The 15148-nt window shown below is 32.9% G+C and overlaps 1 protein-coding gene across 1 annotated transcript; it reads right to left on the reverse strand.

Moving 5' to 3' along the window:
- Nucleotides 1-482: 482 nt before the first annotated feature.
- Nucleotides 483-3593, reverse strand: LOC138333409 (thyroxine 5-deiodinase-like). The gene is made up of 2 exons (XM_069281763.1): nucleotides 3465-3593; nucleotides 483-2153 (listed from the first exon to the last, which is right to left on the reverse strand). The coding sequence occupies exon 2, from the start codon at nucleotides 2151-2153 to the stop codon at nucleotides 1401-1403; it is 753 nt and encodes a 250-aa protein (XP_069137864.1). The 5' UTR covers nucleotides 3465-3593; the 3' UTR covers nucleotides 483-1400.
- Between the last annotated feature and the right edge of the window lie 11555 nt (nucleotides 3594-15148).

A 15148-nucleotide genomic window follows, 5' to 3' on the forward strand; every position in this document is an offset into this window, starting at 1 on the left:
ATACCAAATACAGGCCAATGGATCGAGACTTCTTTAGATATTACAAAGGAGAAGCGTCCAACATCGAAACTAACACAAATAAAAGGACTAAGTTATGCTGTCTGCATATATTTCTGCAAAAAAGAGCTTTTCCAACGATACAAAATACCAATAAGAAGTATTACCATTTCTATGTTTGATTGGTACGTAGGATTGTAGCTAGATAACGTCAAACTACCAAGATAAACTTGAAATGCCTAACGGTCCCATTGGACCACGCAACTCACAAAGATATTGTATTTAATAATCACTAAGTGCAGTTAAAGGGACATATTGTGCTTCACCCGTTTGTACTAGTCTTGTCTTAGTAGTTGAGGCCTTGAATCGCTTTAATGTCAAATCAAATCAGGCTCATCAGATTCCTACTATAAGGCATCATTTCGTGAAGCAGTGATGTAAAGGTGTTAGCTATTAAAATTGGCATATCATAATAACACAATGCATTACAAGATACAACTTTATTACAAGTAACATTGATTTTTAACAGATTCCTACATATATAAAGTACATGTATGTCAACCATTCCACAACATCAGTCCATAAATATCATCAAATATTTCCTGTTTTACATTTTACAGAAAATGTCGTCATGGATATGGTACGTGTTTGTTGCATATAGTTAATTGAATCATATTCTAAATGTTAATTGTACATGATGAAAAACAATCATAAATTCTTTGCTGTTAATCTGCGATCTTATTTTACACATGTTAATCATTGCAAACGATTGAAAACCTGATATAGCGATATTTATGTAATCACTAGATGAAGCAGTGCAAGTCATATTATATTATTCAATATCATACTTCACAAGGACTTGGCACGGCCATTATCAAGCTACTATATATTTAAAGAAAAATCCTTACGGACGAAATCTACTATATATTTAAAGAAAAATCCTTACGGACGAAATCTATAAGAAATAAAAACAATAACGACTGACTAGTGAGCGCTTTCGCCCCATTCAATGGAGCTCTTCAGACTGTTTATATATATTGAACGTTGGTTTGAAATTCTTGCCATGTCACCATGCTTAACATGTGAAACGGCTTCCGATGGGCTCCCTGATAGAACTCCCAGTCCAAAAGTTAAAAGCACTTTAGAAAATGATCCTAACAAAAAGCCGGTACTGCATTGAAGGATGGGAGGGAGGATATCATATGATTATAAAATTGTGATTTTCTTTATTTTCTTGCTGCATAACAGTAAAATAAATGCATCATGCATTGGCGTCTACCAATCCAAAAGTAAATAAATTCTTTTTGGAAATGGTTTCAGGTTAGGTCAATTCTTTTCTTCGAATAAGTGAATTGGTTAATAAAAATGTGAATTTATATCACATCACTAGAGTAATACATAAACTACATTTTAGCCGCCGCTTCCTCGAACGTTTGCAGCCACTCGGCCAGTTCTTCAATATTGTAACCAATAGGTCCACGTTCACCTGCGTACACAATAACACCATCTTGGATTACATATAATCTCTCGAACAATGCCCCGTACATTGCGTTTGCAGTGTTCGACATTTGATCAACAAAGATAGGACACTTTGTACCAATGGTCTCAAGCTTCCTGGCAGCCTCCAGTCTATCCTCCATGCGTCTGTGCTTTTTAATTGGAACGTTATTATTGAAAAACCAACCGTCGGACGGATGGGCTTCCTCGATGTAAACTACTGCAAAGTCTGTTAATTGTCCGAAGCGAGCGGTTAAAGAATTAAATCGCTCAAGCTTCGCTAGAAATGGGGGTCAGGTGCAGCTACCGAAGTTGAGAACAAGAGGCCGACCACCAGCTTGGATGTCTAACAAGTTCACTACCTGATTCGTGCGCAGATTGACGACTGCAGCATCTGGTGCCTTCCCTCCTAAAAATGCTTCTTTGAAACAGTCCAGATACCTCGATCGCCAGATCGCCTTGACGAAGTGCAAGTTATACACAGAATCGGCATAATCATCCACTTTAAATGGAGTGTCGTACATAACTTGGCCCATGTGAGAAGTCATTCGAGCTTTCATTGAAGGAAAGAATTTCGAGGCAACGAGCATAATTGTCAGCCCTAGGGTACTGTATACACATTCCAAGAGTCTTGTGATCTTTGTTAACAAACCCGGCATCTGTAAATAGGGAAACCAGAACTTAAGAACGAGCTAACCAGCTCGGCATTTGTAAATGGGAAAACCAGAACTGAAGAAAGAGTTAACTAGCTCGGCATCAGTAAATGGGAAAACCAGAACTGAAGAAAGAGTTAACTAGCTCGGCATCAGTAAATGGGAAAACCAGAACTGTAAAAGTATTACCTCTAATGGATGGAGTTAAGACATTTATCTGTAAAGGAAAGACTTCGATTTTAACGAGTTATAATGCAGTTAGATTTGATTTGTATATGATTTAACTGTTAATTTCAATTTATTTATTATTTTGCTTGCTAAACATTTAACTTCAGTTTGTCGATTGTTTTTGATGATTTAAATTTTAACTTCAGTTTGTCGATTGTTTTTGTATGATTTAACATTAAAGTTCAGTTTTTTCGAATGTTTTTTTGTAAGATTTAACATTTAACTTCAGTTTTTCGATTGTTTTTGTATGACTTAAGATTTAACTTCAGTTTGTCGATTGTTTTGTGTGATTTACATTTAACTTCAGTTTGTCGATTGTTTTTGTATGATTTAACATTTAACTTTAGTTTGTCGATTGTTTGGTATGATTTCGATTGATTTTGTATGATTTAAAATTTAACTTCAGTTTGTCAATTGTTTTTGTATGATTTAACATTTAATTTCAGTTTGTCAATTGTCTTTGTATGATTTAATGTTTAACTTCAGTTTTTCCATTGTTTTTGTATAACTTAAGATTTAACTTTAATTTGTCGATTGTGTTTGTATAATTAAACATATAACTTCAGTTTGTCGATTGTTTTGTATAATTTAAAATTTAACTTCAGTTTTTCGATTGTTTTGTTTGAATTAACATTTAACTTCAGTTTGTCGATTGTTTTGTAGGATTTTACAGATAACTTTGATTTGTCGATTGTTTTTGTATGATTTAACATCTAACGTCAGTTTGTTGGTTATTTTTGCTTGCTCAACATTTAACTTCATTTTGTAGATTAATTTTCTGGTTTAACATTTAACGTCAGTCTATCGATTGTTTTGATTTGTTTGACATTTAGGTCAGAGTAATGTCGATCCACGATGTTATTACTAGCAGTAGGTAAACTACCCTCTGACGTCTGCCTGGCCACCAGCCTCTAGACTATAAAACTTATCAGCTTAATAATGTCTCTTCTAAGTTCTAAACTAGATAGGGGAGAGGTAATATAGTATAAGAATTCTGCAGTGAAAATCGATAACTTAGGGTCTGGTGGTCAGTTTAACACCTGCCTATAAAAAACACTGCACCAAGTACATCACCACAAGTTCTCTTACCTTTTCAATAGCTTTCTGCAGAGTCCCAGTTTACCGATCGATTGAGTATATCTTTGCTTGTCATGTAACACAAGGTGTACAAAGTCGGTGGATTAGATAGACTTGCTATAAATAGCTGCCCGTGTTCAGGCGATTTCACTTTACTGCCGTCCTAACAAATGGATTAGTGTAAAGTTTAATGCTTTCACGGCTTTTGTATGATTTTGCTTTAGTACTCCGTTTTTAAGGTGTTGCAGTGGCGTAGGAAGATGACACGTAGTGAGGGGGGGGGGGGGGTTCCTGGGAAAAATTGTATGATTTAGAATGGCAGAGATGAGTTTTACGATGCATTTTGTTGAATTTGCGAATTTGCGCGTTCTTTTGGTGTTTGGGGGGATCCGGGAGTCTCCCTCGGGCAAATTTTTTTTAACGATTTAGAATGGCTGAGAAGAATTTTACGGTGATGCATTTTGTTGAATTTGCGAGCGCAGTAGGCGCGAGAGTTTGGTGTTTTGGGGGTTCGGGGGTCTCCCCCGGGAAAAAAATACGATTTAGAATGGCTGAGATGAGTTTTACGAAGTTATAAAAAGGCACAATTTTAGAAAGTTTTGAAGTGAAATTTTGTCTATTTGGGGAAATCTGTACGACATCCCCCCAGCAGCCCCAGAAGTTGTCCTTTCCCTGCCTCTATGGTTCAATAAAGAAATAAAAATTAATAGAAAAACAATATTTTCAAAAATATTATGCAATGAAGGCGTTTTCTATTTCAACGACATAATAGACGAAAACGGAAATATTAATCTTGTTCAGAAATATCATGTAAATATCAATTTTATGTGTTATAATAGTATTATTAGCGCAATACCTAGAGACTGGAATAGAATGGTAAAGAACTATGGCAAAACTATTGAAAATGTTTTACATGATAATTTAAAACGGATCAGAATACTTGAAAAACCAAGTAGATATTTCTATCACAAAATATTGTCCTCGGTGTAAATGGCATGTTGTTTTAGATGTTTCCCTTAGTAAAGATCAATGGGAAAGCATTCATGCTCTTCCATTTCAGGAGACAAAGGAATCAAAATTACAAACTTTACAATTTAGAATAATACATAGAATCTTCTTCACAAATTCCATGCTTTTAAAACGAAATATTTTAGAACATCGGGAATGCAGTTTTGGTAGTGGGGCATCTGAAACAATATTGCATCTTTTCTGGAATTGTCCTTATAGCCAAGCACTCTGGACAGATCTAATAAATTCTGTTAATCTTAAAAATAATGTTGTATTAGAAAGAAATCCTGTTATTTTCCTATTTGGTAGAAAACATTCAATTCACAGGTCTAAATGTATGCATATTATTGGTTAAAAAATATATATCTTTAATGCGACAATATGATAATATTCCAAATTGGGAAATATGTAAGACATTTATTAGAAAATAATTCAATTTTGCTTGTTACGAGCATTTTCATTGGCTTAACAATTTACTTTATCAGCCCATAAAGGAAAAAATGGCGTCGCCGTTTGTAACGTCGCTTCTGATTGGCTGAAATGACGGCGTAATCATTTCATAGACAAAAGAGTCCCAAAATGAATTTTAAATGTTGAAGAGATTATCTTTAGTAAATTGAATTATAAGGATTAATTTGAATAGATTTTTTATGTTATGGAGATATAACACAAAAATCTGAGTGTACTCTCATCATAAACCGCTTCGCGTTTATTTAGAGTACACTCAGATTTTTGTGTTATATCTCCATAACATAAAAAATCTATTCAAGTTAATCCTTAATTACAGAGCCGTTGATCAGTATTCGACCTATATGCTTACTCCAAACGCAGCAAACAAGAACCGACAGAAATGGTATAGTATCAAGCTTATTTTAGAATGAAATATTATCATAACTTTATTAACATATATTGTATCTGTGATACATGTTTTCATGGAGAGCATTTAGAAAATTGTAACTTGTATATGTGATTGATGCAATAAAAAATATTAAAAAAAAGAGTTCTACGATGTATTTGATGAATTTGTGAGCACTGAAGGCGTGAGACTTTGTTGTTTTGGGGGTCCTGGGTTCTCCCCCGGGGAAAAATACGATTTAGCATGGCTGAGATGAGTTTTACGATATATTTTGATGAATTTGCGAGCACCGAATGCGTAAGATTTTGTTGTTGGAGGGTTCTTGGGTTCTCCCCCGAGAAAAAAAAAGATTTAGAATAGCTGAGATGTGTTTTACGATGTATTTTGATGAATTTGCGAGCGCCGAAGGCGCGATAATTTGTTGTGTGTGGGGTCCGGGGGTCTCCTCCGAGAAAAAATATTACGATTTAGAATGGCTGAGATGAGTTTTACATTGTATTTTGATGATTTTAAAGCGCTCTCAACACGATATTTTTTCCATTAAAAGTTAGTTGCATTTAGAAATGATAAATGTGAGTGCCGCCAGCTCGATCTGAAAATACTGGATTCACACCATCGGCACATTGTTGTGTAGCTCAAAATAATAATAAATTGGTTTTCTAGCTAAGACATATAAACAAATTAATCTTAAGAAGCATTTTTTGAAATAGTTTAATCCCTTGATGGACATTTTAGTCTAGTTCGTGTGTACTGAATTTTCATTACTAAAGTTTGAACACTACGTGCTTGAACATTTTAGGAAACGCGCCGCGCAGCGGCAAATTTTCTAAAATGAAGTAAATATGGAGGGTTGAGTTTTCGTGATATTGAATCGCACATCGCTATGTTTAACGTTAACTGGGTTAAACGATTAATAAGTGACTCTAACGAAAACTGCAAACTTATTTCCAAAGCAATTTATAACACATTCGGACAAAACTTACTCATATTTAAGATGAAAATGTGAAACATAAATAATATTCCTGAACATATGAATATTTCTGACTTCTATCAATCAATTTTGAATTCGTGGTTGAAATTAGGAGGAGGTAGTAAAAAAGAGTGCTTAAACTTTGCAGATATTCGAAGAGAAATTATCTGGGGGGCAACAAAAATATCAAATTAAATAATAAAGTGCTAATTAACAAAAATTGGGCAGACAGTGGACTAATAACAGTTGACGATGTCATTAATGAAGAAATGAGGATAGACGAAGTTATTATTTACACAAAATTATTGGATAAACGAAACTGGATTAGTGAAATAACCCAAATAAAGAAAGCAATCCCAGCGGAATGGAAAATAAAATTAATCAATGAAAACTCTGTAAAAACAGCGGTAAATCATCAAGCAAAATATACCCTGTTTCAAAAAAAATACCCATGCCTCATCATACTTACAGTAAAACAGCTGAAATTTCAAGTCTAAAATATAGAGAAATATATATGAGATAGGCATTTCAAACAAATTCATTCTCCCTATAACTAATGAATTATGGAAAAGAGACTTTAATATTGAATATACACAAGAGATAACAGTAAAACTTCTGTAAGAGGGAGATAATCTAGTAGTAAAAAACATGCGTAAATAGGAGAATAATTACAGTAAAAACATATGTAAGAGGAGATTATACAGTAAAACATATGTAAGGGGAGATCATTACAGTTAAACATCTGTAAAGGAGATACCAACAGTAAAAACATATGTAAGGGAGTGATAATTACCAGTAAAACTTCTGTAAGGGGAGATAAAACAGTAAAAACATGTGTAAAGGGGATATAAATTTAGTTAGTAAAAGCCATTATGTAAGAAGGAGATTATACAGTAAAAACATATAGTAAGGGGGAGATCATTACAGTTAAACACGCTGTAAATGGGATACCAACAGTAAAACATTATGTAAGGGGAGATAATTACAGTAAAACTTCTGTAAGGGGAGATAATAACAGTTAAAAAACTGTTTGGGGTAGATAATTGTAAGGGATAACAGTAAAACTTTTCCTGTAGAGGGAGAGATTAGAGTTAAAACATCCTGTAAAGGGATAACCCATATTGCAGTAAAACATTTAGTAAGAGGAGATAATTACAGTAAAAACTTCTGTAAGAGGGAGATAATTACAGTTTTAAAAAACTTTCTGTTAGGGAAAGAGGTTAATTACAGTAAAAAAACTTCTGTAAGGGGGAGATAATAGAGTAAAACATCTGTGTAAGGGAGATATATCTGCAGTAAAAACATCTGTAAGTAGGGAGATTAATACAGTAAAAACATATGTAAGGGGAGATCATTACAGTTAAAAAACATTTGTAATGGTATAGGGGAACAATATAATAAACAGTTAAAAAACATTTGTATGGGAGATAGATTTACAGTAAAACTTCTGTAAAGGGAAATAATTACAGTAAAAGCATCTGTAAGGGGATATTCAATTAAAAATGTAAAGGGCGAGATAAAACAGTAAAACATAATATTAATGTAATGGGATACCAACAGTAAAACTGTAAGAGGATACAAAAATTATACAGAATTTATAAAAACATATGTAAGGGAAAGATAATTTACAGGAAAAACATATGTAAAGGGGAGTATAATTTACAGTAAAACATATGTTAAGGGATTTACCATCAAGTAAAACATATGTAAAGGGATACCATCAGTATAAAATCATGTAAGAGAAGATAAATAGAGTAAAATTTATCTGCAAGGGAGACAAATTACAGTAAAAACAATATGTAAGGGGAGAGGCAGGGAGATTAATTACAGTAAAACATCTGTAAAGGGATACCAACAGTTAAAATAACTGTTAACAGGGGATAGATAATAACAGTAAAAGCATAATATTTATGTAAAGGGATACCAACAGTAAAACATATGTGAGAAGGAGATAATACAGTAAAATATCCTCTGCAAGGGGGGAGACAATTACAGTAAAAAACATATATAAAGGGGAGAATAATTACAGCAAAATATATGTAAAGGGATACCAACAGTAAAACATATGTAAAAGGGACACCATCAGTAAATCATGTAAGAGAGGAGATAATACAGTAAAATATCTGCAAGGGGAGACAATTACAGGTACAGTAAAACATATATAAGGGGTAGATAATTACAGTAAAACAAATGTATAAAAAGATACAGACAGTAAAAAACAAATGTAAGGGGATTACCATCATTTTAAATCATGTAAGAGAAGATAATAGAGTAAATATCTGGTAAACGGGTACCAACAATAAAACATCGTTTGGTCGGATGATATTAGAATCTGAGGGGAGGATAATTACAAAAACAATAACACAGGTGATAACCTCTCTAACACCTGTAAAGGGGATATAATTAGAGTAAACAACTGTAAAGGTGAGACACACATATATATAACTACAATAAAACAGTACTAAGAAAAGTGGGGAGTCATATTATTATTTGATTTGTAGAGAAAACGTGGATCCTAGTAATTCTCAGATATATAAATGATTTCTTTTCATTAACAAAGAGTGTGAAAATAACCAAAATACAAAGCAAAATGATGAACAATTAAGACAATAGAAGCCATGATAAAAAGGTCTTTTTCATTCTAAATTGCCTGAAAAATCAATAAATACCTTATCCACAACAAAATCCTTTCTCTTCTTGAGACAGCTCCCTCATTTTTGTAAGACACACCAAAGTTTTTTCCAGGGTCTCGTCGGGTTAATGAAATGGTCTCTCCATCAAAGTCTGAAAATTAAAGTTATCATATTAAAAAATACTTTTTTACAGTATATTATGTTATAAAGTAAATTAATGAAGCACTGTGCTATTATTATAAAAAAAAAAAAATTAATAAAATCTTTTTGAATCTGTGAATACACTGTAATCTTTATGGTATCAATTATTATAGTGTTTACAAATGAAATATCTTTAGTGTCTACTTTGAGTGATCAAAGATTGCTGTTTCTACCTATTATTTTAATGAAAACATCAAATTTTCATTAATTGTTCGACATATCTTTCAATACACTTTCTATGGAACATTGTTTTCTTCCCTATTGATCAATGTTTTTCTTACCATACAATCCTTAAAGGCATCACACTGTTTTTATGTCCCCTGGGAGCAGCATTCGGACTAGTACAGAAAACATATCCAGGAAATCATCAAAACGACATATCTCCTGTTCCATCCTCTGAAAACACCTGGCAAATAGTCGCTGTCGGAAAGGGTTTTCCTGAAAGGTTTTCACAAATAAATGATAAGAATCCAGACTTGACCTAATGTTACAATATGACAAAATTAATTTAACCAGGTAGTTTTAAACATGTTTTCTTCGAACGAAAATGATTGGGTACAAATTTTTTTAACTACGATAAAAAGCCCTCTCCATGTAGCAAATTTCATAAGGTAATTAAAAAATACCTGAGGATTTATGGGAAAAATTCCACACACATTTCTTTCCTAAATTGATTATAGAGCGTCTTCACCTTGATGTTCAGGGGCATTTTTTCCAGTTGATGTAGAGGAATCTTCACAGAGATGAAGCCTGGCCTCGCTTCATGTCAAGAGGAACATGTTTCAGGGTACAGAGCCTGGAAACGTCCCCCTGAAAATCCTACAAATAAACATATAAACAATAATTATAAATGGATATATATATTAAGAAATCTAATCTTTGGATTTTTGAAATCAATTGTAAAACCATATTGTTTTTAAGGGATATCTCAGGTAATTTATAGGTGATGAGTAGTTATAATCATTACATAACATAGATTTTTAAAATTAAAATTTCACATTGTACTTTCATAAATTTCATAATATATTTAATGGTATTTAAGATAATTTGATAATGCTGATTAAAAATCTTATCTTGATTTTCACATGGTTCTGGTAAAACCTTCTCACTGTTGTATCAAGATCTTGATGCAACAGAAAGAAGGTTTACTGTAACGACGTGAAAATCAAGATAGTGATTTTTAATCCGATTGAAGGCGCATAAAGATTAGTGAAAGATCATACACAAGTTATGGCAAGTAATCAAGTTTTTAGAATACTATTGTTTCTATTGTCCTATGTATTCATTATCACTATGGGTGATCTTATATGTGTGGCTTATGTAACATGATATTGCGATTTATTAAACAAGTGTTAATGATTTTATATGCCACTTAAAACTTAAGCCAAGTGGTATATCAAAATTATTTAACAAGTTTAAATCGTTACACAGTCACAAGTATAGATGTATAAGATTATATTTATTAATTTTGTTTATATTTCACATTAAAAACTAGCTTAACTGAAAAAAAACCCTTTTAATATCGATTCAATATAAGAGAGGCAAAATGAGACTCAAAATGTGACGTTTCCATCAACCGAGACAGACAATCACATGGATGTCATACAGGTATTTTGATTATGCTGTTACAATAGGGTAACCTACACATGTGCCTTATGATATTCAAATAATAGGACAGTGATTTTTCAGGGTATTTTGGGAAAAAGTTTTTGTAACAAATTGGGGAATTTTTAATTGCAAAAAAAGCAGTTTTGGGAAAACTTACCATTTACTGAACATGGTATAATAAGTGATTAGATATTGTAAAACAGTAAACTGTTTCATTTTATGAAAAGGTGACGACCATCACAACAGTTTCAGGGTAGTTTGTTTTTTTAACATTAAAAAACAAGGAGGAGAGATTTTCGTGTTTTGTTTGTTTTTCAGAGATTTTGATTTTGAATTTTTTCATTGTAACTGGGAATTAAATACGCCGATTCCGGATACAACATTCAGTCAGTTTAGTCATTTCAATCACCAACGTGACTTATTTAAGGGTTGAAACAAAATGGCGGCATATGTTGTAACACGGTTTACATATCATGACAGATTATTGTATTAAATTATGCACGAAAATGTTGATTTTTAAGGAAATGAACATGTTGCATCTGGGCCTAGCAGTTGAAAAATTAAACGTAGCTGACGTCTCACTCCACATTTATTGTATAAATATTACACTGGGTGCATTTTTTCCAAAACTCAAATAACAACTAAGAAACACAAAAACCTAACAGTTTTATCTTTAGTTAGTTGATTATTTCCGTTATCGAGCAAGTATTACCGACTAATGACCCTATACCCGACTGATGATATTCTCTGCCTATATAAGCGTCCCACCGCCATGGACAGAAAAATGAGGCCCTAAATTTTATCGGCGATCCACAAGACCAAAATCAACGTTTTTCTACCTCCTACCCAGAAGAGTTTCCCATTTATCCGCTGAATCTGGCGTAATTGGGGGAATGGGGCTCGATATACCGACCTCCAATTATATAAGGGAGAAAAAATCAACTGTATTATAAACATGATTAACAGAGGGCTTAAGCAGGCTAGTTTATGATAAATGATGGTTTTGACAATCAACAAAAACAGTACAGAGAGTAAGGGCCGTGACCAAAACTGTACAAAATAACTGAAACTTTTCAAAATATAAAGTGTCTGATAAGGTAGTTTAGTTCTTTTACCGAGTCTCTGGATTTAAAATTAACTCAAACTTTTATAAATTTTTGTTTACATACCTCAGCAATCTCCTTTCTTGTGAAGAACGTACAGTCCTAAAACAAATGTGAGAAATAAAAGTTAATACAGTAATGTTACTGTAACCCTCAAAATTACAGACTGAATATCATAGAATAGACATCTGTTGCAATGGATCAACTTTAGCAGCATTGAGATAAGCTGGAGGAATTTTGTAGTCTTGTACAGCATTGGTCTTAGTCAGGTATAATTTGGTAGAGGTAGCAAACCAGAGAAGAACAGCCAGGCCCACGGTCCTATATTTTTTATTAAGTGGGGAGGCCCGCTGTTTTTAGCCAATGCAAAAACAATTAAAAATCAAATATATTCTAAATTGGTACATCCAATATGGAGGGTTTTTGATATAATTTCAGTTTTTTCAAAAATAAACATAAACAAAAATGTGAATAGATATTACCAATACAGTGTGCTCCTCCTCCTTAAGAGCGTCTTATTGACCAAGGAAAAATGCTAGCAATAAACTTGAAGGAAAAATGCCATTGGCGCGGTTTTAGAGGCAAAAATAGTTGAAAAAATCCCACCTAATCTAAACTACACTATGATATTATTCAGCGTTTATTTTATGTGTGCAAATTGAGAGTAGAGAGTTCACTATTTGATGAAGGTCATAATAAAAAAATTGAGAACAGATATTCTAGACAATCATTCTCTTACTCATGCAATTTTGGGCTAAATATACAAGATATTTTGCAATTATTTCAGGTATTATTTTGTGTTACCATGGGTATTCTCTCATGCATGGAATAAGGCGCAGAAATATTGCCAGAGATTCTGTATCACAATAATCAAATTTATGAAATAGTGTCAAAAGTTGTGCATATTAATCATATATATACTTGTTGTACCGGTATTTTACAGTTAGAAATGCACTATATCTAATATTTTTTTTTTTTTTTCTTTTATCTCTTTTCTAAGGCGTTGCTGCCTTAATTTCATAGATTGACCAAATCTACTGTTTTATCTTCTACCGATAATATACTTCATTGAAAAAAGATATTTTCGAGAGGAAGTGGCAAAGTGACAGATTGTAAATAAGCCAGCGCCACTGTTCAATATAGCTGGGAACCACAAGAAAACAGTGTCATGATACAGGGATAAATCATGACATTTTCACATGGGATGGTGTAAGGGTGAGGTTTAATTGGCTAATTTTAGGCACTCATTTTTCATTGTCATTTTTATAACATGCTTCTTGTTAAATAATTTGTGCTAAAATATCATAATTGCATTCAAGATGTTTGAAAGACAAACTCCAATAAAAACTTATTGGATGTTAAACTCAACCCATAATATCATGTAATTCCTGAATAAATTTAACCTGATTAATTGCCCCGGATAACCCTATGGAATCTTAAGAGCAATAGTGTTATTTATGTGATTTGTTTTCTGAAAAAAAAAAACAACACTATTATACATTGTCTAGATCTCAAAAAATGCATGTATTGTTGTCCCAAAAATTGATTGTGCGGTAACGCAAGGCCGTTAATTTGTCTATTATAACGCAATATTCATACTTATCATGAGGAAAAGACAGTCAAATTTTTGATAAAAAATAGGTTTGGCAGGATGACTTATACAGATTATTCACAAGTAAAATGCATTAATTCCTTGGTTAAAGAAATATCAAAACCATAATGTCATATACATGAAAATTTCCAAAATCCAATGATGTCACTGTCATTTAATTAGGAATCACATAAACCGTTTATAATCAGTTTGGGGCAAGAGGCAACAGTATAAGTAGGGTTGTATTCTGACCTTATTTTTATTTTTGACTTCCATAGAGAAATTTTAATACGTCATATAGATACACAATCTGGAATAATGACAGTGGTTGACTTGATTACGTGTTCATCTTAAATTAGATACTTCATACCGTAGGTTCAAATATTGAAGAAATACTTGATTTGAGTTTTTCCACTGCACTGTCATAGAGAGAAGTCTCAAAAAAACAACGATTCAAATATTCAAATCCCTTGTTAAATCATAAAATGTACATAGAAAAAGGACTTTTAAAATTTAAAATAATTACCATCCCCATTATGGTTAGCTTTTTATGAGAGGAAAATTCAATCGAAAATGTACCTAATCATTGTTGGGAGGAAATTGTGGCAGTACTCGCTTACTCTGTGACATAAAAGATAACGCGTATAATCGTATATATGTCATTTTTGTTCGTGGGCAATCATGTTCCATGAGACAATAATTTGGTTTGTGTTTTCGAGAATGTCTTATATGAAATTTATAAACTTTAGTGTATAAGGAAGCAGACAAACCAAGGAGTGAAGAACAGGCCAGCCGCTGTTCGCTATATGTTTTATTAAGTGTGATGAGCCCCTGTTTTGAGCCATGCAAAAACAATTAAAAATCAAAATATATTCTGAAATATTGGTACATCCAATATGGAGGGTTTGATATAAGATTTTTCATTTTTTTTCAAAAATAAACATAACAAAAAATGGGGTTAGAGATTACAATTCTGGGCCACCTCCGGAAGTGCGTCTTGACCGGAAATGCTAGCTTTACTTGAAGGAAAATCCATGGCGCGGGTTTAGGCAAAAATATTGAAAAATCCACCTAATCGACCTATGAAATGAATTAGCTTATTTTGCCATTGTGATAGAAGTGCTCAATTTGAGGTAGGGTCTTAAGAAAAAAATTGAGTAACAATGTACAAATTTATCTGCAATTTTGAGGCTAAAAAATCATGATATTTTTGCAATTTTTCAGCAGGTATTTTTTTTGTTGTTACCATGGTATTCTCATGGCATGAATAAGCGCAGAATTATGGCCGGAAATCTGTATCCAAATATCAAATTGTAATTGCAAAAGTTGTGCTGATTAATAATATATCATACTTTTTGTACAGGTATTTTTTACAGTTAAATGACTATATCTATATTTCTAAGAAAGGCGTGCTCCTTAATTTCATAGATTGTCCAAATTCTACTGTGTTTCTGCTAGGGACCATTGAGAATAGAGTTGTGTGGTACTGTGTACATCTGGGTGGGTAGAGTTGGATAACATTGGTAGAGTTGAATGGCATTGGACAGGGTTGGGTGGCATTAGGTAGAATTGGGTGACATTGGGTAGAAATGGGTGACATTGAGTAGCATTGGGTAGTACTGGGTAGAGTTAGGCGACATTTGTACAGTTGGGTGACATTGCATAGAGTTGGGTGACAGTGGTAGAATTGGGTGGCATAGGACAGGGTTAGGTGGCATTAAGTAGA

This window comes from Argopecten irradians, chromosome 10 (genome assembly GCF_041381155.1).
Source record: "Argopecten irradians isolate NY chromosome 10, Ai_NY, whole genome shotgun sequence".
Classification (NCBI taxonomy): Eukaryota; Metazoa; Mollusca; class Bivalvia; order Pectinida; family Pectinidae; genus Argopecten; species Argopecten irradians.